The sequence below is a fragment of the Dermacentor albipictus genome, chromosome 1 (genome assembly GCF_038994185.2).
Source record: "Dermacentor albipictus isolate Rhodes 1998 colony chromosome 1, USDA_Dalb.pri_finalv2, whole genome shotgun sequence".
Taxonomy (NCBI): Eukaryota; Metazoa; Arthropoda; class Arachnida; order Ixodida; family Ixodidae; genus Dermacentor; species Dermacentor albipictus.
In genome coordinates, this window is record NC_091821.1 from 203302175 (window position 1) to 203329729 (window position 27555).

The window sequence follows — 27555 nt, forward strand, 5'->3', positions numbered from 1 at the left end:
TCCGAGATGTGCACCTTCAAATTTGCAGTAAAAAGCGCTGTTTATCAACTCTTAACAAATGTAACTAGAACAGCAATGTATTTCATTGCACAATTTGGAAATTAATATCTTGAAACTGATGTAATCCTCATAACTAATTTCACAAATTAGTTATAAACTTCATTACTTCAATTGTGTTAATAAGTTGTTTGTGCATTTTTATCTCTCATGCACGTGATTGCCTTTTCGAGTGTAGCTTAGCGGCTATGGCATTGTGCTGAGAAGCACGAGGTTGTGGGATCAAATCCCTGCCATAGCAGCTGCATTTTGACGGGTGTGAAATGCAAGAACACCCGTATACCATGCATTGGGTGCACATTAAAGAATCCAGGGTGGCCAAAATTAATCTGGAATCATCTACTACGGCTTGTCTCATAATTAGATTGTGGCTCTGGCAGATAAAAATCCAAAATTTAAGTAATTTTTTAGACCAGCTGAAGACTGGCATTGTGCTATTGTGCCACAGGTGATTTTTAAACATTATGTATGGATAGTAAAAAATGAAAAAAAAAATGCCCTGTGCAATGGAAAAAGTGGTATACGGAGGCATTGCAAAGCTTTTTGTGTCACACTTGATTTGTGTCTTTGAGGAAACTATGGTAATATGTACCTTCATCAACAAGGGCTGTCTAAAAATTGTGTACAGTGAGTCAGCAAAGAAGTGGGAGAGGCTGTGGCAGCACCATTTTCGCTTTCCCCTCTCGAGGGGATTGAGTGGATCTACTGCATGAACTGAACTGCTGTATGACAAGCACAATTTTATGCCTGCATTTTTTATGCAACCCATTTTTATACTTTGTTGTAAGGGAGGTCGACCAACAGAAGAAACAGGATCAATATCAAGTTTTTGAGGTTTGACAATAATGGTACAGAAATCTATAATGCAAAAAAGCCTATGGAAAAGACGCCCTAAAGGAAAGGACCGTCTTCACATGGGTTTAGCATGGTTCACACGGGTTCAGAAAACATTGCTTGTGTTCTCCCATGCTAAGCCGTAGGAGAAAATTGTGATACAAGAGAGAGAAAACAAAGAAGGGAGGAAGACAGACAAATAATCCCCATATACGACACGGATGGATGGTGCATCATGACAATGATAGTAATAAGCGAAGGTTAATAGCAAAGGTTACATCTTGTAAGCATGTTACAAGATGTACGCTGAATGGTGCGTTCGTTGATGTATGATCCTACAGCACCTCGCATTGTTTTAGAGGAATGTTAACATGGCGAGCTGGCCTAACAAGAATTTGCATCGTCTAAACCAAGGCAGAAAATTTGTATGTTGTCTAGAAGTGATGTATTTTTTTAATGACTGTAAATTATTGAGCAGAATTATCTTCCCCATGCGTTTGTTCAGAAGCAACTGTGGCTCTCCTGCACCAGAATCATTTCGAGCAGCCTCCACAAACTTTTCAACAATTTCAAACAGTGAATTCTCAAAATGAATACAAATCAATAAAGACTGAGCAGTCGATTCATAATCAAAATTTATAATATTCACACTCCAACTGAAAGGGAATAGGGCGACTCTTGCTTGTATTGCTAATGGGTGGTTATTTCTAAGGTTTTTTTTTTTTTTCATTTCTTTCCATAGCGTACGTGTGTGTGCAATACCAAAAAAAGTCGAACGCAGCCACAAAGGAAGCACATGATGTTTTATGCCATTTTTCTGCTACAATACACTAAACAAGGACCTGCTTCACGACTGTTTCTCGCGAAATCGCTTCGCGTACGATTTGTCGTAGTTCTTCGCACGTTTTTCTAGTCGCTGGAAACAATAATAGGTACAGTTAATTCGTATGCGCTTCGACGCGCAACAGCAAGCAATGTATTTTACGATTACCTCTTTTTTTAAACACCTCCTCATTGCAACGTCGACGTCATTGCAGGCCCCAATGAACTTTGCCCATTTGTTCTGTAAAAGCACAGATATGTCACAAAAGCATTAACCCAGCGACATATACGTACCTCTTCGTAGCACTGCTTCATCAATGCTATAAGGTTGTTGCATTCCTCGGAATGCAGGTGAGGGGACAGGTCTGTGTGCATGTTTGTCTGCTACTACAACTGTCTGAAAGTAAAAGTTTAGAGGCACGGCTTAAAGCGCAACGTACACTACACACGTTATCGAATGAGAACGTTGTTGACAAGTTGAAGAAACCTGTGCGTAAGAATAATTTCAGTTATTTGAACCTTCGTCCGGCACTATCTTTTGCGAAGTAGCGATCAAGCTCCGAGGTTGTAAGCAAATGATGCTTCAGGGCACAACTCGGGGAGGTCGGCACCACAGTTACTTCAGGTGGGTAGAAGTCGCCTCTGGGCCACAGTTCACAAGGATTTACCACGGTATAACTCGTGGCTAGTGGGAATTCATCGTCTTTAGTTCAGTCGCTTTGCCGTTGTGCTGTGCTCTCATTATTTTTTTACTTTGGCTTGCTCGGAGGCATAGCATAGCTTGGCTAGGCTTGGCCGCAATAGCTCTATGGCAATAGTGACAGGCGATCGTGAGCATGAAGAGGCTATGCGCGTGGCTAGGACTGGCTTGGCTTCGGCCACGTCGGCTGCTTTGGCAGCGGCTGGTCCAAGTTTATTCTATGGCTGGTCCCTGGTTGTGGCATCAATGGCATCTTGAGGTCGTCTTTGTTGCTTACCCCGTTTTAACTATTCCTGCTGTCTTAGTTTCTTGTCAGCTAGTAACGTGAGTCTTTCTGACAAACAATGCGCCCATTTTTCGCTTTCTCAAAAGCCGTGTTGTCGTGTCCTTTACTACTGCAGCCCTACCGGTGTAGTTTAGCTAGATATTCCACTTCGTTGAAGCCAGCTATCACGTCCAAGTAAGTGTTTAAAACTTACATGGTTCGTTCGGGTATCACCTCATGAGTCCCGTTTTCTTTCCAGACCTCATCGTGTTTATGTAGATGCTCTAGATTACAAAATTCACGTGGAAATTGTTGGTAATGGGCCTCGTCCGGTCGTCTTGCTACCCGGTGCGATTGGTAAGTAGCAGTAGTAGTTGGTTGTTTTCTTCGGCAAAAGAGAACAAGATTCCTGCTGGCCGCACTGTAACTATGACGGGAAGGGGTATGGGAGTCAAGGACTTCACGTTGCCGGCGTCGTCGCTAAAGCTCGGCGCACATTTGGCTTCGTATCGTGCCACAAAGTCAGTATGGTCCTACGGCGCTACGATTCTTCTACATCGCATGTCCTTCCTCTGCTTGAATGCTGCTGCCTTGTCTGGTCCCCTCGCTAAGGCCATCTAATTAACTGACTTGATCGATGGCGTTCAGCGCCGGGCTTCGTGAAATATTTGCGCTCGGACTCACGACAAGGCAGGAAGGCCATACCGTGCACGCCTAGCATCGTTGGGCTGGTTGTGTCTGGATGAGCGTCAAGACATTCACAGTCGACGTGCTCTGTAGACGCCTCGATGATTACCTCCGCGACTGCCAGCTGTCAGCCTCAGTGTAAGTACGTCGGCAAGAGGTCCGGACGAGCCGAGCCACTTCATGGCAGGACAACCAGGCACCGCGAGTCTCTGCTCGCTGCTTCTATTAAGGATTTTCTATTCATCTCTGTTGCCCTACGTAATCCCCTGTCCACCACACCTGCAGAGTCCCGGGAATTCGCCAAGGCATTCACACGTCTTGCGTTTCAAGATCTGTCATAACATTGCGCTTCATCCCCCGCCCCCCTGATCCTACCCGTATTCCTTTCCTGCTACTCCGCCTCCCTCCGTCAGGGAGTCGCTATTTTCTCTTCACTTCCGGTCATCGTCATCTCTTTCACATCTCGCTTCTGTCTTTAATGGCATCATCCTTCCTTCTTTGCTTTCCACTCTACTTCCCTCTCATCCCATACTCTCACTCCTGTCATTATGTATGCATTCGTTTATTTTATTTTTTTTTCTGCACTGGATGGCAGGCTTGCAGGCACTCATGCACCATGGTTCTTGCCTATCTGTTTTGCCTAGCATGTCACCAAACGCAGACTCACTCTTATGCAAAATAAATTACAATTGCAATATAGGGAGAGGATAGTCAAGGAGATGGAGAAAAGACCACTTACATAGAGAGTTGGTGTCTAAGTAAGTAGTTCAGTTCATGTGTACAGCACAGTAGTAGGGTTCAGTCTAGTGCCATGAATTATTTGTCCTTTATAAAGGCTCCTCCTCCTTCCTCCCCACAAAAAGATTGCTCTTGAAAAAGGTTAAAATCTAAAAACTGTTTGGTGCTAGTTTGCTTGTGATTTCACACTTGCCAATTTGTAGGTGCAGCAAGTAAGCTATCAGCCCTCTCGTGTGGGCGATTTTTCAATATTTGGAGGTGCTGAGCTCTGCAAAATTGCACATGCAGTGCAGATGGGGAAGCAAAAAGCGGTGGAAATCATCTCATGATGACTATTGACAGTAATGTGTTTAGCATTGAATCAATATAGCAGCACAACAAATTGCCACAGTCAAAACAAGTTGCATATGAGGTGTGTACTGCAGTAGTATTCCTCTTTTGCTTGTCTCAGCGCTATCTAGTGCCGCAACCACGAAGCCTGCACGTGGCCTCCAATATGCATGTTGTGCGGGTGTGTGTGAATGCTGAGTAATGCATCTCGTGTTTCTTTCTCTACACACTGCGCCATCTAATGGCGCTGCCAAAACGTTCACGCACAGCCTCCGAGACGAGAAGCATGGTGTGCCAGTGCCTGCAAATGCTGATAATTGTTCCCTCGCTTGCCGCACACTCAGTGGCACATACTCAGTCACCCAAGTTGGCAAGAGGTTCATTGAAGAGCGGCACATACCCAATGCATTTGTGGTGCAGCCTGCTAATGCATCGGGGCTGCTGTCTTTGAGGAACAGCCCTTGTGATGGAGATTCGATTCCACTCAGCATCGAAGAAATTTAAGGAATTCTTTTCATCATAGTAAAGCAGCACATTCCCAGTGGCACATACCTAGTTACCCAAGTTGGTGTCGAAGGCGTTCATTGAAGTGCGGCACGCACCTACTGGCACATACCCAGTGACCCAAGTTGGCATCAAAGAGGTTCACCGAGTGGCACATACGCAGTGCTCCAAGTCAGCATAAAAGAGTTTCTTCGAACAGCATTGCCAACTAGTCCCACATCTAAAGCGACCCATGTTGGCATGAAAAACGTTTGTTGAGAAGTGGCGCATACGTTGCCACATACTCAGTCACCCAGTTTGATCCGATGGTTGATTTCGAACCCTGTTACCTAAGCACAGTAGCCCGGTGCCCTATGGCCCCAAACCATTTGACCACGGACTACACAGTGACCTAGGTAGGTGGGAAAATGGTTAGATGAATGTACACATGCACGCATACATACATAACACATAATACATAATGCTACAGCATCATATTTTGCTCCTTCAGTGAACACAACAATCTATGTGCATCTGGAGCACATAGATTGGAGCCCCTGGAAAGCGCATGAAAAGTGCTTGAAGCACCCTAAGAATGCGAATGCATTAAAAGACTGAACGAACCACAATTTTTGAACGCTGGCATTGCACCCACCCGTGCAGCAGAATAAAAAAAAAACAAGTGGATGTGCTGAGTCTGTTCAAATTGTCTTGAAGATGGGATTATTGCCATTAGCGCACTGAACTCGTCCGAAGCAAAATTAACCAGGATTGCATCAACGAGCGGAGCTCATCCAAACACTTATGGGGTTAATGTAACAAGGAAACATGTCACCAGATGCACATAGATTGTTGTGTTCACTGAAGGAGCAAAATATGATACTATAGCATTAAACATTGCCTTAAATGGTATCCAAGTATGGTGAGGCTGACCAAATAATAAATTGCTTTGCCCAAATCAAGACAATAAATCTGTGTATAGGCTACCTAAAATCAAGGTATTCTTTGAATAACTGAAGTTATTGAGACTTTACCTTCCCCATACATTTATTTTCTCAGGAACTAGTGCATCTGCACAGCAATCGCTGCTCTGCGGCAGCAGAATGACTCAGAACAGTCCTCACTTGCATTCGTCTTTCTCTCCCAAGGCTCTAGTAAGTGTCATCAGATGTGTTCGAGCAAAACAAATGTTCAACAATTTCAAATAGTGAATTTTCTTATTGAATACGAATTGCTTAACAAACACTATTCGATTTGTATTATAATGTAGAATGAGTCATATGAAGATATTAAACTTCTATAATTACTTTCATTTTGTAATTCGAGAGCACACCATACTTGTTTGTTTTGCCAAGTTCTAGCCTTTACTAAAGCTAAATTGCTGGCCCTAGAGGCTCAGCAGGCACCCCTTCCATGAACTGTTATGGCCTTAGACTGTCGCATCCTCAATTTGTGCAAATATTTTTGCTGCTTGTTTGACTTCTTGGGGGCTGTATAAATGTAGCCCAATTCTTTTGTATTAGAGTTCACAACAGGTCACGGATTTCACATGATGCTGTATTGGTAATGTGTTTTAATGGTTACCATTTATTTCACTGCCTGACAAAGAAGATCAGCATACACTTTCCCACAAAATTTTGTAGTACCTTTAAGGCTGCTGAAGTACAAAAAAATGTTTTCTTAAGGAGGCATAAATTGTAAGATGTTACAAAATGGTCCTTTCCTAATGTATTTGAACATGCTGGAAGTTTGCACCACACAATAAACTGTAAAGATGTAGTTCGTCACCTATGCAGATTTAGGAAAGTCTAGTTTCTGAAACATGATGTGCTATTATACTTTTTTCCTGCCAAATTATTCAATACCCATGCCCCACAGGTGAGGTCAATGTCATTTATAGTCTAAAATTAAAAGGGTACTGACATGATATTTTAGACTTCTTTATTTCTTGCATTAAATCAAGGTCCTGGACCTCTAAATCCTAAAAAAAAGATAGTCACAAGCCTCAGAGCACTGTTAACAATTTCGTATAATATTGTTTCTACAGCTATTTTCAGTCTCATTTCCCAGGAGGATACTGTCGTGATGTATCGACACAGTATCCTGGAAAATTAAACTGAAACTGGCTGTAGAAAAGCCATTGTACTGTTAACAGTGCTCTGAGGCTTGTCACTACTATATTTAATGCAAAAGCATTGTATGCCCCATTACGCAAAAATGCGGCATTTAGTTGGCGGCATGACCGAATGATAGTACAAAAAATGGCCAATGGCAAGGAGCGAAACCACATAAAAAAATACTCCAATTCAGATGAAATTTCTCACGGAGGTTCATGTAAATGAACTAAATTAATTCCTTTGAAAAGAATATTAAAATTTTGGTCTGGGCGGGAATTGAACCCGGAACTCCGGGGTGCGAGACAAGCACACTTCCCCGATGCCCCAGCGGCTCCACGGTTCTGGTTCATTTAATGTGTGCCTGGTGCATGCGTCATTGCGCACGTCACGTCGCAGCCATCTGGCTGGCTAAATGTGTGGCCTAGTTCATGCATTGTTGGATACATGACAACGCAGTCAATGGGTAGGAGTTGCCACCACGTCATTAGTGTATAAAATAAAAAGCATTAACGTCTAATTGAATGCCACTGAGCGGTCCTTCAAGTTATGAACTTGTTGCAGGCAAGCACGTTGAGACGCTTGGTGCATTTTCATTGGGGCCTTACCAAGGCGCCATTAGAACACAGGCGAGCGCTTGTGCGGAAAAGGAACGAGCAGAAAAAAACATTTCACCTAAGTGACCATAATGCTTTCGCATTCCCACTCGTAAGCAGCCGTAAGTGTCTATGCGGAATTTTTGTTAGGGTTTAGAACTCTAGGACCTTCATTTAACGAAAAAAAAGTCAGAAATATCGTCTCAGTAACCCCCTAAGAGGGATGGGCACCAAAATCGGCCAATGATTTCCTGCATTATTATTTTTCCTTTAAGAAAGCTTAAAAACTGGTCTTTGTGTAAGAATTTAGCAATATGATAAATATGCTTGTTCATTTTAATGTTTGCATTAATTCAATATATGCCGCAGCAAATCCTCGCCCTTTCCTCCAATCCCGCAAACTCGTCGCCAAACAAACAAATTACAGATTTCACCTAAAAACTTACACTAGCTGCATTAAACAGAGGAAAATCCCAAAAGGTCTCAGAATTAAGGTTAGATGCGCCCTCGGTTCCTTACCCTCCAGGCTATTATTAAAGTGGAATGCTGTCCTAGAAAATGCATCGCTCTCCCTTATTGACATTCTCGAAGAACACTGCAAGGAACAACTTATGATAATTTCTGATCAACTCGACAGCATAAACTTATCTGAACCGGAAAGAAGAGAACTGAAACAATTCGACCAAACTAAGGAGGAAAAATTACTAGATAAATACCAGTGCAAAGATATTAGAGCTGCAGATCCACCCAAAGAAACTAATGTAACCCCTGCAGCACGTAGCTCCACCGACAGTCCTACAGGCGAGCATCCAGAGCACTGCAGCAATGTAGTAAACATATCCCAGAGTCTAAGCCCTGAAGAAGTTGATCTCCTGAAACGTGGTCTAACGTTTAGTCCTACGAACAATGCAGTAAACGAATACGAACTCCACAAAGATATAACAGAGTTTTCACGACACATGCGCATAAAGGAGTTCTTTTTCGATAGAGCAGATGTAGGAAAAGAAGATAGGGACTCTCTTAGACCACCTAGCACGTGGACACCGGAAACCGAACAGTGCCCAGACCTCGATTTATACATAAAACTGATATCGAAGGAAATTCTAGAGTCAACGCGGCATTGCCAGAAACGCAAAAATTTGACCCCCGCTCAACACCAAATTCTTAAAGAACTTGCGAAAAGGAATGATATTGTAATAAAACCAGCAGACAAAGGCGGCAGTATCGTAATCTGGCCTATAGAAAAGTACAAGAATGAGGCCTCTAAACAACTGAACAACCACACCCATTACAGAAAACTAGACTCTAACCCAACTTCAGATTACGGCAATATTGTGATAAACACAATAGCAGAGCTCCTGTCCAGGGAACTAATCACGCACTCTGAATATCGCTTCATGATGCCCAAGAACAAAACAGCAGGCTGCTTTTATCTTCTTCCTAAAATACATAAAGTTCCGCTGGAAGAAATATTTACAGCAGAAATCCCAGGTCGGCCTATTGTGTCTAATAACAACACACCTACTGAGTCACTATCTAAATTCTTAAATCACCACCTCTCAAACATACCCACCACACTCCCATCTTTCGTTCAAGACACGCCGCACTTCCTTCGAATTATCGACGGCATCAACGCCAACCAAATCCTTTCCGACCGCGCGATTCTGGTCACTTTGGATGTTTCTGGCCTTTACACCAACATTCCCATGAGTGAAGGAATTGAAGCCTTTTCTAGATCCCTCGCAATCAATCCGCAAGCGCACGCTCCTGAAGTTTACTTATCGCTCCTTAGGTTAGTTCTCACGCTCAACTATTTCGAATTCGATTCTATACACTACCTGCAAATTTTCGGCACTAGCATGGCTACGCCATTCGCTCCCACGTATGCGAACATTTTCATGGACAGCTTGAAGCAGACCTGCTGAAATCCTACCCTTTAACACCCCACATCTATCTTCGTTACATTGACGACATATTTATAATATGGCAACACGGCACAAGCGCCTTAACCGACTTAATTAGCCATTTCAATCGCTTTCACCCGAGTGTTAAGTTTACTGCTCACCACTCTCCTAGTCAGATCAACTTCCTGGACATGACAGTCTACATAGAAAATGGAAAACTGAGAACGACACTTTACCGGAAGCCTACAGATAGCCAGCAATATTTAGACAACAGTCATCACCCACGACATTGCTAGCAAGGAATTTTTGTCGGACAAGCGAAACGTATAAGAAGAATCTGCAGCGAAGACCACAATTATATCCACCACCTAAATTACCTTAAAACAACGCTAGCAGAAAGGAACTATCCTGAAGTTGCTCTCGATAGAGCTTATGATGCCGCGTCAAGATTGGAGAGACAGTCGGAATTGGCGAAAAGACAGCCCACACTAGCATCTGACAGACCGCTGGCCTTTATAACAAAATATTCTAATGCACTCTCAAACATAAACAACATCCTAAGAAAAATACCACCCAATATTATCAAGTAACGAGCGTCTGCGAAAAGCGTTCCCGGATGTACCTCGGGTTACCTATCGCTGAAACAGGAACTTTAAAGACATGTTAGTGCACACAAAAGTCAGCCAACAGCATTCCCCCGTAATAAAAGCATGTTGTCACCTTAGGTGCAAAACCTGCAGGCACCTTCAAAGTGACAATAAAATTAAAAGCACCGCAGATAGTTATACACATGAAGTCAAATCTAGCTTCACTTGTACAAGTTCGGATGTGATTTATATGCTCGAATGTTCCTTCTGTAAGAAACAATATATCGGTGAAACAGGACAATTAATGAACATCAGATTAAACGGACACCGCGCGGACACAGCTAAAAAGCTTCCCAAAGCCGACGCCGAGCATTTCAACCAGCCAGGTCATAACTTTGATGAACTTAAACTCTACATCTTACAGTCAAATTTCCGTTCTCAACGAGAAAGAAAATACAGAGAATCATACCTTATCCATAAGTTCAAGACATTGCAACCAATCGGCATAAACGTTTCAAAGGGAGCTTTAGAATCTATTTGCTATGCTAAACTTCAAGCTATAGGCGACAACACTTAGTTGGATTTCTTGGCGTATCCCCCCCCCCCTCCTTCTTTTTTCTTTTCTTTTTTTTTTCCTTTCCATCGCCCCCCCCCCCCTTTTTTTTATCAGCCGGCGTGTCAGACGACCTTGGCACGCCGGCTAACATGCGTGGGTTGAAAGACTGGGGTGGGGAGTGAGGGGTGGCCCTGGCATTGACCTTGTGCACCGCGTTCCTTTACTCTCAATTCGACGCACTAACACACCTTCCCTCGTTTCCGTACCCTCCTGCCTCACACCCTCTCCCCTTTAGAAGAAACCCACCTATATATACTGCGGCGAGGAAAGCGTACGTCGCCTTGATGAAGACAAGTCCACTTGTCGAACAGTGGCTCCTGCATTCACCTTGTTTACGTTTTGCTCATCGTCTTGAATTTCCATCTCCCACATTCCTCGTCTTTTCCAAGGAGATATTATAGCATGTGATGTCATTCGTTGCTTTAAGTTCATTTTTGTCTTCTACAATTTTGGCTTATGTTGGCTTTTGCTACTTATATGTAAAATAATTATCTATCTGTATTTCCACCTCGTACAAATTCCCTGTGGGAATTGCAATGTGCTTGCACGCACACACACGCAATACTGCAGTACTTTTGGTGGGAAAAGTTTGTTTGTCTCTTTTGCCATTGCTTGTCACTAAATTAAACTAAATTATGGGGTTTTATGTGCTAAATCCACAATCTGGTTATGAGGCACGCCGTAGTGGGGAACTCCGCATGAATTTCGACCACCTGGGGTTCCTTAACATGCGCCTAAATTTATTAGGAACACAGGTGTTTTCGCATTTCACCCCCCATTGAAATGCTGCTGCCGTTGCCGAGATTTGATCCTGCGACCTCGTGCTTAGCAGTGCAACACCAAAGCCACTAAGCAATCATGGCAGGTCATTGGTTATCACTGGTTATCACCATTTTGCTTGCGAATGTCATAATTTTTTGTTTCTTGAAACCTCTCAACTGTTTTGTTTTTCTTTTACAAGCACATTGTGAAAAGAAATATGCACTTTAGCTTGGCATAAAGCGCCTCAATAAGCGAACCCAGAACACATACCAGTCTCTGAAGAATTTGACTTGTCACATTTGTTTGAGAAAACTGAAAATTTCTGTATATGGTGCCATTAGTTATCGTAACGAATGGGAATAATGCTATAAAAGTATGAGGCCTTTGGTGTCACACAAGGAGGGTTTTACGATACGGTGCAGAGCAGGACAGACAATAAAATCGCCAATGCATGCTTCAGGCTCTCTGCCGAAAATGAACAAGTGGAAGGCAAAGACCTGTAAGCATGTGAAAGAAACAGTTTCGAGAGGCAATCAGAAGAAAAAATATTGAAAGTTACACTGCAAAAAGCATTCTGGCCTGACTTCTCTGGAACGAAAATTTTACTTTGTGTTTTTCTCTAAACCACATTTTTGTGGACATGGAAAACAATTTCACAACAGTTGCATGCTGGGAAAAAAAATTATCTATGAGTGGTTCCCAAATATCTGTCACACTTACTGAACCAAAAGAAGCTTGTTTATCACAGAACTTGTGTTTATTGATAAGTTTGTCCAAGAGAAGACTTGTCGAAATTTGAGCCTCAATCTTAGAAAATACTTTTTGAAGGTGTGATCACAGCCACAATTTTTGTTTTGGTTCAGAAGAAAACACAGTGTACCTAAAATAAGTTGAAAAAATTTCAGCTGCATACCTAAAAAAGAAGTTTAAAAATTTTGTCTTCACCAAAGCAAAAAAGCTTTACAATTCATGTCTCAATATCTTAAATCCATTTCAATATTTATGTGTAATATTTGTGTAATATTTGGCATTTTAAAGGGTAGCATTATCAAAAACAGCCTGAAAATTTTAAGAGTGCTTAGTTAAAAAAAAATTGACCGCCCTTCCGCTACAGCAAAGGTGCAAGCGAAGCTCAGGATCCATGGCTCTTTGTTGTCGTAATGGCTCGGCTTCACGTTCTCTCACGGCAAGGTTGGCATGTCGACAGCGAATCCGTCCTCAAGCGGGTTCCTGGTGGCATTCATGAAACGCCACCTGTACTTCAGCCGAATGCATGACACACGGCCTGCACCCACTGCCGTTCCTTTAATGCAGCCTGCTCTTTGGCAGAACAAACCAAATGCAGCTTCCCTATCGGACTGCCGGGCCTGAACTGGCAGGAAACGGCGGGCACGAGGCAAGCGAACACGTGATCACAGCATTTTCCACCTCCCCTCCAGAGAGAGGGGACGGCTGGGATTGGCTGGCGCTGCATCTACTTCTTCATGCATACAAAACCCTGCTTTTAAGGGTGTGTATGATGAACCAACAGCCAAGAAGAAGAAGAAGCCGTGTGGAACGACTGCTCGAAAATGCTCTCTCCTGGAAACAGCGTATCGGCCCCAGGCCTAATATCGTTGACCCCGTTTTTGAACGAAGATGCAAGTTACAAAATTGTCCTCCCACGTCTACCAACCGGTAACAATGTTTTTAATTCTATTTTCCTTCATGCAGACTTGAGTGACAGACCATACCGTGCTCCTGACTTCCGAGACGCTCTGCTTGAGGTATTGAATACTTCAGATATTGTAGGTGTCGGACACCTGCAATTACAAGTACCTACAAGTAACCATCCATGTATGGATGGTTACTTGCGCTAGTAGTGCGGCAAAACAGACTCTCGTCGCCTGTGGTGAGCTCCGTGTCAAAGGGCTGAAGTGCATGGTGATAGATCCGGAGACTAAAAACATCAAGCTTAAATTACTGTGGCTTCCACCTCACCTTGAACCACGACGCGTTGAAGAGGCGTTCCAGGCCTATGGTCAGGTGAAGTCCGTGGAGAGAGAAGTATGGAGATGCACTGGTATGGAGCAGTGGGTGACAACAAACCGGGAGGTTTCCTTGGTGCTCAAGGACACTATGACCATAAGCTCAATACCGCACATTATGTCCATTTATGGACACCAATGCCTCGTACTTATCCCCGGTAGGCCTCTGCTGTGCCTTCGTTGCAAGCGTGTGGGACACGTTCGGCGACAATGCAGAACACCGAGATGCTTACAGTGCCACCGATTTGGTCACTCAATGGATGCCTGCATGTCCACCTACGCCAATAAGCTTCGTTCTGGGCAATATAGCGCAGACGAGCCACAACTGGACCATCTCATGGATTCTTACAGAGGTAGTAGATGCCACCGGAGAGACTACAGGTGGCATTAGGGACGAAGACCAGGAATCCTTGAAGCCAATGCCAAGCAGTCACAACAGCACAAGTTATACTAGCGAAGCTACAGGCGAGGATGACTCAGTTTGCCCACTTGGCCTAGCAAGCCTTAAAGAAAAGCCCCCTGATGACAAGGAAGAAGAGGAAGAGGCGATGGACATAAGTCAGGCAAGGAAACGTCCGGCACCATGCAACAACGAAGCAACGGAAAGTGCACTACAAGCGCCCGAGAATGTGTCTTCTAGTGCTCAGCGAACTCCCTCTCCTAGTGATAATGTGCCACACCGGTTTTATCAGCGTAGTCAGGAGAGTGCCACAAAGAAGTCCAAAGGGAGCAAGACCACAGATTTACTTGTGGCCAAGGGCGCTGAAACACAAAAGCTTTAGGTGAGCAAAATGGCTACCGCCTTCACCCTCCCCTTATGTGTAGTGACACTCAACATAGTGGGCTGAGGAATATAAGGCGTCAGCAGCAGTTACTACATGTGCTTAGGCAGCACGAAGTTGATGTTGGTGCAGTGCAAGAGACAAAGATATCGTCTGCTGGTGATGTCAACCTTGCGCTGCAAACTTTTCAACCTGATTACGAGGTGTGTATTAGCCAAGCATGTGGTGCTTCCGCTGGATGCTTTTTGTTAGTCAGAAAGCAGTTAAATCATTCTTCATTGTCGCTACGTGTTGATGGGGAAGGCCGCCTTATATGCTGTGACCTCTCTTTTCATTCCCGTAATTGGTGATTTATTTGCGTTTATGCTCCCTCAAAAGTGAGTGACAGGAAGGCTTTCTTCCTCTCACTTGCTCTGCTCCTAGATACTGACAGAGATTTGGTACTGTTGGGAGACTTCAACTGTGTTTGTCATTCCAGAGATCACTCATACCTAACCAATCGTTATGAAGCAAGTTCTACTTTCCTGCATCAGTTAATGGAAGATCACAATCTAATAGACATGGGCGCCTACACACCTTCTTGGGTGCAGTTCACGCACTTTCAAGGCGTCTTTCATGCTCGACTTGATCGTGTGTATGTTTCGACGAATCTCTGGTCTAACATTCACAACTACGCCGTGAAGCCTGTACTTTTCACAGACAGACCACTGTTTAGTAGCTGTTTCATTGGGTCCCCGAAAATTTCGCAAGTTTGCTCCAAACTGAGAACTGTGGAAACTTAATACACAACTTTTGCGAGAGGACAGTTTTGTAAACAAAGTGAAGGAATTATGGCTAGAAATAACACAATGTCAACAGCTTCCATTGTTTGCACAATGGGAAATGTTAAAAAATAGAGTAAAAAATGAGGCGATTGCCATTTCATGTGAGCTGTCTCAAAGAAAAAAAGCTGAAAAGCATTACCTACATGATCTACTTCACAAGCTGCACGCTTTCAAAAGCCAGGAACCAGGGTTGTATAGCGATGAAATAAATACAGTTAGCGCACGAATACAGAAATATGAGACGGAAGTGTACAAAGGAGCAATGGTGCATTCACGCACAACTCGCTTCACAGAGGAGCAGCCCACAAAAAGAGCTCTCGGTGATAAAAAGCGATACGCGCTTTCCAAGCAAATATTGGAAATTGAGTCTGGTGGGTCTATATACACAGAAACGTCCCAAATAATAAGCCTATTTGAAGCTCATTATAACGATCTTTTCACTACAGTTAAGCCTCAGGATGGACACGAAGAAAACGCTAATCAGTTTATTTCACTTATGCCACACTTAGAAGATGATCGACTAAGCGTTGATGGGCCAATAACTCGAGAAGAAATTAATTTTGCCATCGAAACGCTGCAGAAGAACAAAATGCCTGATCCTGGTGGCCGTAGTGCTGAATTTGATATAAAATTTCAGGAATTCCAGTGTCATTTTCTTGAGCAGCTTTTCGAGGAAGCCTATCAATATGGTGAGCTTCCTCCATCTTTCTATCAGGGCCACACAACCTTAATGCCGAAGAGCACTGATGATGAAATAATAAAGAGGGTAAACGGATATAGGCCGATATCGTTACTTAACGTGGATTACAAAATATTTGCAAAAGTACTGACAAATAGATTGCCGACAGTCATTACTAAATTAGTCGGTGATCATCAAACATGCGGAATTTGAGGCCGCTCTATGCAGACGAATGTTCATATCGCACGATCAGTCCTTGAGTACATAGAGGGTAGTACGGATCAAGTAGCTCTTCTCCAGATTGACCTCGCCAAAGCCTTTGATAAGGTTCAACACGAATTTTTGTTCCAACTACTGCGACATCTTCAGTTAGGGGATGTATTATACAATGGTATAACACTTTGTTATAAACATTGCACTACAAAGTTCATTGTGAACCGTACCCTCTCAGATATAATACAAGTACAGTCATCTGTTTGTCAGGGTTGTCCGCTCTTGCCTTTACTCTATGCCATATACTTAGAGCCGCTTTGCTTAAGCATGCTTTGTGACTCGAGCATTAAAGGATACATATATGCCGATGAGGAAATTAAAGTGCTAGCTTATGCAGATGACATTGCCTTCTTTTGCGTCGATAAGCCAAACATTACCAAGGCAATAAACGCTACCCTGCGCTTTCTGTGCAGGAGCTACTGTAAATTTTGACAAAAGTAGAGACTTTTGGCTAGGCATGTGGGCGCTCACTCCCTCTGTATTCGCGAATATTAATTGGAATCAGTCTTCGTTGCAATATCTTGGAGTGCCTCTCGATAACTTCCATAATAGCGGACCTCATTGGACGTCCACGATAACCACTATCCATCGAAAGGTGACAACCTGGCAAGGACGTGATCTCTCCATTTGCGAGAGCTAAGGCATGCAATACATTTCTCGCTTCTAAGCTTCTTTATGTTCTGCAGGTCTTGCACTGCTCACGTGTCCATGTCCAGGCATTTCATAGAATATTTGCATGTTTTATTTGGCATTCATCATGGGAAGCCATGAGAAGGGACAACCTTTTTCTCCCGCTAGAAAAGGGAGACCTGGGTCTTGTGCATTTGTTTGTGCGACAATTGGTCATGCGCCTATTTTACCTTAAAAATGTCCGTCATCCATTCCTTCTCGCAGTTAATCGAGCACGTCTTGCGTCACACCTCCCTTTTCTTTTTGTCATGACAAACTTTGCTCAAGAACTACCGTTATGGGGCTTCCTAAAGGAACTTGTCGACACTATTTCATTCTTAAAAGCCAGATTCACCCTTGAATATTTGTTTACCGTTAATCGCACGTTGCTAAATGTAGCACTTATAGATAACCTTTTCCCTGCACCTCTGTACCGAAAGCCGTATCTGTCTCTATTTGGTCAAGATGTCCTTTGCCGTGTCCGTAGAATGTGCATTGCGCCAGCAGCGAAAACGTTTTTCTTTAAGCTGCACACCTCCACACTGCCAGTTAAAGCGTGGCATCAGGAAAAAAGACTGTATGTACCCTGGAATACAAATTGTAGACTTTGCAATCAACCCGAGACAATAGAACATTGCTTTATGCTTTGTCGTGACGCATTTCATTTTTAGGACATTTTACAAAGAACTATCAAAAAAGACTTTCCTCTCACATATTATGGTATCCGGTTCCTTCCTTTCAAAAAGACAACCAGTAATACACCATACGATTTGTTTATGTTATTAGGACTTTTTCATTATGGAGAAGTCGAATGATTGACAGACATGCCGAGCCACCTCGCTCGACAAGGTCTATCTTCCGAGAAGAGACTGCTCAAGTCTGTAGTGTGGTGGCTACATATGATCCCGTCCCTGAATGGATTTCGCGTCTGGACGCTTGTGTTTGTTTGCCAGAATTTTGAACTGTCATTGGACTGCATACTATCTGTGAATTTGTTTCTCATGTATGTTCATATGTAATGTAACCGCATTGGTTTGACAGTACGGATAATTTCATGCAATAAAGAAAAAAAAACCAACAGTGGCTGAATCAGTTAGCATGGTGGTCTCGCAACCCGGAGGTTGGAGGTTCGAATCCGTAGCCTGCCAAGCAATTTTTATTTTCGCGCGGCTTGAGTTTTTTCGTACGGCAACACCAACACCGATGGCAACACGAGTGAGGCTATACAAGCTTTGCCTGAAAACAGCAAAGCTTGAGGCAGCCATAGTTCAACACATTAGTCAGCTGCTCATCCCTTCTGAAGTCCCTTAATGTTGTTATATATAAAGTTGCTGCCACGCGTGCATTCTTGATGGCAGTAAACATTGCAATGACAATAGTTGCAGATTTGTTTGCTAATCTTAATGTCATCAAGAAAAGTCATTTAGCAGGCAAAAGTTCAAGAAATCCTGCAGAAGAACATTAATAGGCACATTTTAATTGTTTAGAATTATTTCAGATCCCTTCAGAAATATGTTTACCATGTGCAGCTGTAACTGACATCTTGGGAACAAGAGTACACACATGTCACTTTTGTTTGTATTCTCCTCCAGGTTCCACCCGCACGGACTTTGCACCTCAACTTGAAAAGCTTAACAAACAGTTGTTCACAATAATTGCATGGGATCCTCCTGGTTATGGCTTCAGCCGACCACCAGAGCGAACTTTTCCTGTTGATTTTTATCATAGAGATGCTCGAGTGATAGCTGCAGTCTTGCATGTAAGTTTATCATTATCCTGATTATTCTTTTTTGTGTAAATGTACTTGTCAAGGCACTTGACTTTAAAGGAGCTTGGCAAGGTTGTTGAAGATGCTAAAGATTTCTGCTCTTTTGCTAGCAGATGTTGCCAGGAACATCTTATGTAAACTGTTGCTCATCCACGTGCAGCAGTAAACTGACAAAATACTTTAGCTTCTCCATAAACATATTACCGTTTGCAGAACATCAGGTTACCTGTAGCCATGGATGGCAGTAGCAAGACTGGTAGCCACATCTTTTGGTACTTTGTCCAACTGTAATGCGTTTGAACTATCTTTCTGTGACATAGTTGTTTTCGTCAACAGAAAAAATAAAAATGGAGTGCATGTAACACTTATGTCACTGCCATCCCTTTACACCAGCAGTTAAATATAATATGGCTGGTCACTGCAGTAATAGGTTTAGGTCCTCTATAGTTAAACCCTGTGCCACAAATTGGCACCTCAACATTGCCACTCGTGCAGATGTCTCCAGTAGCTCAGTATATTGTGAGCCGCAATATATATGCAGACAAAACATGTCTGCTGACTCCCTAGAAATTGCTTCTCCTTCCCTGTGACTTGTTCACATCCATACCATCGTGTTTGGGTGTCCAATATCAAAGGGGCATAATGTGTATTAGCAGCATTCCTTCACATCTCACAAGCAGTTAGTGTCAGCTTGCAAATAACAGGAGCTATTACCAGCAGCGAGCACAGTGGCAGGGAAAGCAAATGCTTAAGGACGGAAACAAAGGCATCCTGTTGCAGTCAATGCTGTTGTGAGGCATGAAATCACGCATTAAACACAGAAACAAGCATGCATGTTCAAGAATGGCTCCATAAAGATTGTGTAGCATTGTAGCAGCTACAAGGCATGTGGTAGTACATAGCACATTGCTCACAAGTATTGAAGCGCACCTTTAGCATCTAACAGCAGAATTGTCAATGGTAAAGGCATTTTTCAGAACACTTTAATATCACAATCTGCAGCTAGAAGTACAGTGCCTTTGCTATCATTACAAGCAGATGACGTTATAGACATTAGGTATGCGCTTTGTCGCACTAAATTAATCTTTATTTTCTCTGCCTCCAGCTCTAGCCTTAGCATCACAGCAGTTTCTATGAAAAACTTGGTGAAAGAAAACTGCAACGTGAAATTGATAAAAAAAAAAGATAAGAAAATGCTACAAAGCAGCCTGGTCATTGGAAGGCCTTCACAGTGGAATATTGTGGATATGAGGGTGCTAGGAAGAACAAAAAATAAAGTAAATCTTCTATAGGAATTCATATTACTTTTTATAAATCTGCTGGTACATGATGTCTAACAAATTCCTGCAGGAGAAATTTCTTGAAAGAGATGCCCCTTCATACACTGGGATTGTTGATACCTACTTTTAAAAGTGTTGCAAGGCCACTTCACCATCATGCGGTAGCCCGTGAGCTTTAATAGTATTCGAAAGTCTTGTGATGAAACTAGCAGTGTGTAGAGTACCATGTACAGCCAGTAAGCTCAGCTGTGTGATGTGTATAAACATGCACCACGTGTTCAAATTGAACCAGCAAACCTGAAGTTAAATGCTCCAAGCCATAAGAACATACAAAAAGACACACACAACACGGCAACAGGCAAGTCTTTTGCATAAGTTCTTTTGGCCCAGTAGTGTGTCAACTTCAACATGTGCAACCAACTATAGTCCCAACCTTGGCCCAATAGCCAAGGTGTGCATCTTATCAGCAAGTTCGATCTCCATTCATATTGAAAAATGTGCAGCCACTTTTTAAGTGAACACTCCAGCTCACCAGTAGGCTTATACGCACAGTGCACCACCTATAGAGGTGCCACTGACGGCCACCTAGAGAGCGCTTTCGAGAGTACACTCGGGATACAGTAGCAGGCGACAACATTTTGCAGTAAGGATGGCTGAAGCCATGATTTTCCTTTTTTTCGGGTGCCAGCCTGCTACTTCGCCGGTGACAGCTGCAGGAAAGGCGTGGGTCTTTATAGGAGCAGATATATAGACAATGTTATGTGCAACATGCGCCCCGTACCCAAGCACAACGAAGCCCAGTTATACGAAGTGGAGCTTGTGCTAAGTAACCACTTAGCTTTCTTGACTAATTCAATGTCTTCATAGTTTTTTTTAAAATATATTCTACATAACCATAACATGCATGGGTGAATAAAAGCACTAGTTAGCCCTGCACCACCGATGCGATTCTACTGCGTATATGGACAAACTGCCTTTCCCGCAGCAGTTTTCACAATTTGAAATTTGCTTAGTGACCAGCTTGGGAATTCACAAAGCTAAAGTGTCACCAACTTATGAGTATTTCCTTTTTTTGTAATGGTATGGAAGAGAGAAGACACGCAATATATTTAAATGTAGAGCAGTGCCGGCCAAGGTAGATAGCGCTGGCAGCAAGGCTGGCTTTACTCCTGTGCAACATTGGCATTGTACTCCTACACCGCAAAAGATGATAAGAAAGAATGCAATTGAGTATAAAATATACATGCAAAAAAGGTACTCTGCTGTACAAAGAAATCACTTTGCTTGGTAAGTCTGCTTAGACAGTGTTAAGGTGTAATGACTTCACAAACCTGACATGAACATTTCAGTAAAAGTGAAATGGTAATACCATATGTAGCAGCTAACAGTAGTCCTTGCCCTGAGGTACCTCTTTTCTAACACATTTCCCCAGCAACTACAACATCAAAGATGTCCTCGGGCGAAAATAATAAAGCTGTTGAAGAAGCCTTTGCCTGCAGTCTTTCTGATAAACAGCGTGATTTAGGCCCCTTACAAATGAGGCGATGCAAAAACCCTGTATCTAAAAAAAAATCCACAATTCTGTATGAAGCAACTAGCAACCATTCAGCAATTGTGAAGGCATGCATAAAATAGATACAAAAACATGAACTGTGTGAAAGTTGGCGTGACGATTCAGCGGGCCACATAAAATTAATAAAATCAGCCCTTGCAAGCCTTGGCAGCTTTAACACACAAAGGGATGCACTACAGTCCTGCTAGAACAACACGGTAAAGAAGTGGCAAACAGTTGAAACGGTAAATGTCATTCAGCACCTAAACAAAATGTTCTTAACCTGCATGCTGCATTGTGCGCAAACCTGACCAAAACTTGGGTAAGCTGTGACCAACTTCGTCGCTTCCATGGAAGCATGATTTAGTGCAACAAACACCGGTATGACAGAAGAAAGCACGAGAACACAAAATTTTCCACCTAATGGTGACGATCGATTGTTGCCATTTCTCCCACTGATAAAGCCTCGTTGGGAATGGTTAGAACCATGTTGCTGGCAAGTTTTTATAGGTATTTGAGCACTCCACCATGCAACAATTGTTCTTAAACATGCCTTAAAGCTTTGGCCATAACACATATGCGATGGGTGTAGCTTATTTCGTCCCGAAAACATGAATCAAACAGAGAAGCACGAGCAACGACACAAAAAATTACGGCAGGCGGCTACCTCCTTTCTCGAGTGCACTTAGCAAAGACGCCACCACTGGCATGTCCGTCAGTGCTCACTATGCATATACAACTGAACCTAAATATAACAAACTCAGATGTAATAAATTTTTGAATATAACAAAGCAAATACATGTTTCTTGGCGATACGGGTGTGTAGCAAATGTTAGATATCACGAAGGTATTTTTGTATTGGATGCTGTTTCACTATAATGAGGTCCAACTGTAGTTATAATTTCGCATTTGATTTTGTTGTGGCTGTGTTATGAAGGCAGCAATTTTGGTACAACTTTATGTTGCTTTAAGAGGACACTGTCATGATGAGCTGAAAGCAGAGTCTTTGAACTTTGTAAAATCCCTGGACTATTGCAGATCAATACTGTTCTTTCATAAATCATTTTTAACTGCAAAAAAAAAAAACCCTCCAAAATGTATTGCTTTCCATAGACTCCCATACTTCAAACTTTGTGTGTAATTTGTAAAGGGCTTTTAGCTATTAAATACAGTAATGCTTACATGCAATGTGACACTAGTGTGTAAGACCTATTTATATTTCCTCCACACATATTTCAATACATTAGCCTCTGAGATAAACTGTACACGAGAATTGGTGCTTGCTCTAATACTCTCGTGATCACTATTGCTTTGCAAAATATTCCCTAATACATTTTTCTTAATGAATAGAAACATGAAAGGCATGAACAGCAGTATTTGAAGGAATATTGTGGTTCCTATGACATCTTGTGATACTTGTTAACTGTGAGACATATTAGTGATTTGCTTTACAAAAACATTTTGGATTAGTCAGTCAGACACAGCTTGTAGAGTAACTCAGCGCTAGTATCCAATCATCAGGACAAAGAGAAGAATTCACATATGCATAATGCTTCTGCATCCTCATGTGTTTGTGCTGGTGTATCTTGAGTCATCCTAAGTAATGGTAATGGTAAGCTGAACGAATATTTCTTGCTGTATATGAAAAAAAAATTTTTTTGCAATAAATTAACATCAGTGTTGCTATTTGCAGAAACTGGGCCACAAACAATATTTTGTCGTTGGTTGGAGTGATGGTGCAAACACTGGCATGATACTAGCAGCCATGTACCCAGAGCGCATTCAGAAACTTGTTGCGTTTGGAGGTAATGCTTTTGTCACTGAGCATGATGTTCAGCTTCTCGAAGGTGAGAGCAATTACTTCATTTTCACTTTGTGTGTGTGCATGCGTGCATGCATGTATCTGTCAAATTTAACTCTCATCTATATTACAGGAACAGCTTTTGCTTACGCAAACCCAGCAGCAAATGAATGAATGCTGATGAAAGGTGAAGCAGCTGGGGCATAGCTTAATGTACCTACCGATCATAATAGAGTGAATAATAGAGTGAATAGAGTGAAATAATAGTAATAATAATAATAGAGTGATAATAGAGTGAAAAACAATATACACAGCACTTATACTAACAAGCAATCTTTATTGCTTATCGACTGCAGTCTGCAGGAGTAACATAATGCACAAGCGAAACAGTATCGAGCAATTCACTGCTCTCTGAGGGCTGTCACCTGTTTAAAAAATAATAAATGTGTTGATATGGAGGGCATGCTGACACATGAATCACTAATGTTGTTTTATTGCGATAGCAATTATATGGACATGCCAAGCGCATTTCTGCCACCGCCTCCGCTGTCAGTGTCACCATAATGTCCTACATAAATTCCAAGTGCGATAACATCTCAGCCGCGCACCATATGATGCTAGTGAGTGAACGCGTGCGATTGTGAGCCGAGGATGGTGGCTCGATCTCGCTCGTGCAGGGGATGAAGGGGGGAAGAAAGTGCTCCGGCTTCCATCGCGCTCAAGGCACCGGGGGAGAAGGGGGGGGGGAAGGGGGTGCGTTGTTCTACTCCTGCAGCGGCTGTGTGCGGGCATGCAAGCCCGATCTTGAAAGCGATATACGATGGCTACAGAGTCTAGTTGCTCGCTGAGTGCTGATAGCTTCGTGTGCGTTGTGTTCTCGCCACTGAATTCGCGTTGAAGCGAGAGGCAGCGCGAAGGTCAATTTGCTCACTGCTGCTGCTGCTCTTCCTCATGCCAGCATTTTGACAGCGAGTGTGCGCGGTCTTCGAGTGAGGTGTGTTTATGTTTGCCTGTGCATGCGTGACACCATGATTGTTAATTTAGTTGGTAAGCGCATGTTTGCAACTTCATACGGCTGATAAAACTACTATCCTTATTTCGTACAGCTGTCTACTAATTTGCTATCGCAGTCAATGTTTTGCCTTTTGGGCAAAACTGCAACTTCTTGTTTGTGCATTGTGTTATATATATATATATATATATATATATATATATATATATTTATTTATATATTGCAGTTGATACAAAATAAAAACTGGTTGTTAGCACTGTGTGTGTCACCCTTCACTTTAGGTACTGCCCAGCATTAGGAACAACACTGCAGTATTTCAGTAACCAGCATTGGAAACTTTTTTAAATGGTCTAAGTTTTTGCAAAAATGACATGGTAAAGGCATTGAATTTCTTAGCGAGTGCGCTGAATATTCTGAAAGTTTCATGACGCTACGTAATCTTTTGAGTAAGCCAAGAACATTTCATCATCCCTCTAGCGCGCATGCACACTTAAATTTGTTACAAATGCGAGGTGAGCTGCTAATGAACACGGATCTAGAACAGCTGATTTTCAAATCAGTGTTTCAGGGAAATTTAATTGTCAAAATTATTTAAAATTATTTTCTGCCTTTATTCATTAAGAATAACTGACCTTCATTTCTATATTTGGCATTTCACTGTCAAAGCATCTGTCTTGTTAAATGGTAGCTTTGAAAACTACAATTTGATATTTTAACATCCACTTAGAATGACTGTCTGGTGCACAAGAAGCACTAAAGAAATCCCAGGATTCTACTGGAAGAAGGAACCTTATTTTTATATACTAATGGAGGGTACCAAAGTACATTACATGTTTAAACTTCCAAGTGTTGTGCTTGCAATTGGTTATGCATTCATTACACTTGCACTTTAACCATTCAAGCTATGAGTAAAGAAGTTCAAACTGTTGCAGGCTTCGCTAGTAGCATCATAATATGAGTTTACAGGTTGAAGCTTTGATATCTATACTCAGAAACAAGCATAATTTGCTAGATATGGTGAGAATAAACCTAAGAACTGCTTGCTACATTTGAGTCTTAACCTCTTAGCACAGCCTGATCCAAACCACTGTCCCTGTGTTGGGTGATGAATGTTATTTCTAGCCATTTAGATAGTACTAACCAGGTAACTCTGAGCCTGTCAGTTTTCATATGAGCTGTCATTTGTAAGTTTACTTGCTTGTCAGCTCAAAAGCTGCCATGATGCTGTTTCAGCCACCAGGAACATTGACAAATGGAGCGAAAAGATGCGGGCATCGATGGAATCCATGTACGGGACTGAGCACTTTCGCCAGCTGTGGTCCAGATACTGCGACTTTTACCAGGACCTACTGCACAAAAACCATGGCGAAGTGTGCCGCAAGGAGCTGCCACTAATAAGGTGCCCAACGCTGGTAGTGCAAGGAGGCAAGGACCCACTGGTGCCAATGCATCATGCTCTCTACTTGTTGCAACACATTGCAAAAGCAAAGTAAGAGCACCCACTAATTGTGTTCAATTTCTGCTTGTGCCACTGTCACGTTTTTTTTTCTTTTTTGCAACAGTGTGAAGATTAAAACATTGTTCTGTAAAATGTTTGCTGTGGGAGGACCTTTGGGTTCAAGGATCGTGGGGGAAAAGCTAAGAGAATATTACAGCTTCCTTTACCCACTGGTGTCCTGTGTTGCTCATGGTGCTTAAAAAAAATTTTGTTTGTCACCTTTTGGGTGTCGTAAAAATTTTAGTGCCATTTCTTGACCAAGAGCTGCAGTAAAAGCTTCTTTCTAAACAAGAAACAGAAGGTACCAATGTTCCTTGTGTGACCACAGCCAGGTGCTTGCTTTCAGAGTCCTAAGAAGCAGTGAGCAGCCTCTGTACAGCAACGTCTGCTAAAGAGTTAAGGTCTTTGAATACGTTTTCATGCCATTTATGTGAAATAAATGCAAAATTACTATTTGAAAACAATGCAGCTCGGCCCTTGCAGAAGCAAGGGCTGAGCTGTATTTGGTGTACAGAACTTTGCAAAAGCACCATTTCTAGATGTGTATCCTAATCACGCGGGAAGGTTAGCTACTGCCAAGCACAGGAATCTTATGTGTAAAATTCTGTATCTTTAATGTGAAGCATTATTGGCATCGATCCCCAGGCTCGTTCTCAAGTCGGGCCGAATAGCATCGTTTAATTTTGACAGAGTAGTGGCAGTGTAATCAAACAATTAATCGCAACATGAAACCGGCAAATTTAATGTCTAAAATGCACAGACCTCTTCGTGGAATACCACATAATACTCAATGGCATCTTTGATTTCATTAATTTTGTTATATTTGCACTACCCAGTTTTTGGGCCACTGGGTATGTGCCCATTCTTGGCCAATATCTTCCCCAGAAAAGGTATGTGCCACTGTGACACAAGGGCTATAAAATCCTTAAATGTATTTAGGTATATGTCACACTTGTCGTCCCCATTCCTTCCTCAACAACGATTAAACATTGCTTTTGTCTTCATGACATTGCTGTGTCTATGACTCACAGTGTGCATCTGCCTGAGTTAGTGTCCGCATTTCTGCATAGCTTAAGAATGGTTTAGTGCATAAACATAAACATTGCATAGGAGGAAAATAAGGAAAATAGTACGCATTGCATTTAGCTGTATAGCATTTAACTGTATAATTTTGAAACACTCAACACTAACACATCTGAACTATCAAAAGCCACTGAACTTTGCAAACCACATTTGATAAGTTTTGCTCAAGGTACACTCTGTCAGAATTGCACAGGCTATGTTGCCTGTGATCGCCAAGTTGACCGCAGGCTGAAAAGAACTCTCATACTGACCATTTAGAGGTCTGGACTGTCAGGAATGCCATGGTAACCACACGACACAGCCGAACGACATATATGATGAAGGCTCGAAGTGGCCTGTATTTTAGAAGGGCTGTATGTAGGAGGCGGTAATCATCTTTGTATTGTTCTATAGTAATTGCTTTTTATTTCAAATCAACTTGCATGTTGTCTCGATGCACTAAGGCAGTGTATTAACTTAAATATGTGATTTTCTTTGTAGGGTTCCCTGCTATCATTTTTTCACCTGGCAGTGAAAACGGAATTCGATTATAAGTTGACCACTTATATTAAGTGACACGGGGTATCTTGCATGACACATTTGTTTCATTACAGTAAAATACTGAATATAATTAATTTCTTAATTATTTTTCCAGACTATATTTGGTTCCTGATGGAAAGCACAATCTGCACTTCAAGTATGCTGACGAGTTCAACAAAGTTGTTACTGAGTTTTTGATCAGTTGATATGACTGAATCATGGTAAACTAGCACGATTGCCATTTTGTGTCCTCATGGCAAAAGGTTCAAATAAACTGATGATTTGGATTTTTA

At 42.3% G+C, this 27555-nt stretch overlaps 1 protein-coding gene across 3 annotated transcripts; it reads left to right on the plus strand.

Annotated features, from left to right (window-relative positions):
* Positions 1–2596: 2596 nt before the first annotated feature.
* LOC139054140 (valacyclovir hydrolase) lies at positions 2597–27555 on the plus strand. 3 transcript variants are annotated; one of them, XM_070530746.1, is made up of 6 exons: positions 2597–2873; positions 2938–3035; positions 18342–18508; positions 23043–23196; positions 25396–25651; positions 27378–27555. In XM_070530746.1, the coding sequence occupies exons 1-6, from the start codon at positions 2758–2760 to the stop codon at positions 27466–27468; spliced, it is 882 nt and encodes a 293-aa protein (XP_070386847.1). In that variant the 5' UTR covers positions 2597–2757; the 3' UTR covers positions 27469–27555. The 3 variants fall into 3 exon arrangements, with proteins under 3 accessions (XP_070386847.1, XP_070386849.1, XP_070386848.1); XM_070530748.1 differs by lacking the exon at positions 18342–18508 and having other exon boundaries at positions 2598–2873; XM_070530747.1 differs by lacking the exons at positions 2597–2873; positions 2938–3035 and adding an exon at positions 3452–3503.

Bases quoted from the DNA above. Each gene is read 5' to 3' on its own strand.
- LOC139054140 (XM_070530746.1), top strand. From the start codon at position 2,758: ATGCGCCCATTTTTCGCTTTCTCAAAAGCCGTGTTGTCGTGTCCTTTA. The intron at 18,509-23,042 runs GTAAGTTTATCA...TGCTATTTGCAG, and splicing joins TGATAGCTGCAGTCTTGCAT to AAACTGGGCCACAAACAATA. The intron at 25,652-27,377 runs GTAAGAGCACCC...TTATTTTTCCAG, and splicing joins CAACACATTGCAAAAGCAAA to ACTATATTTGGTTCCTGATG.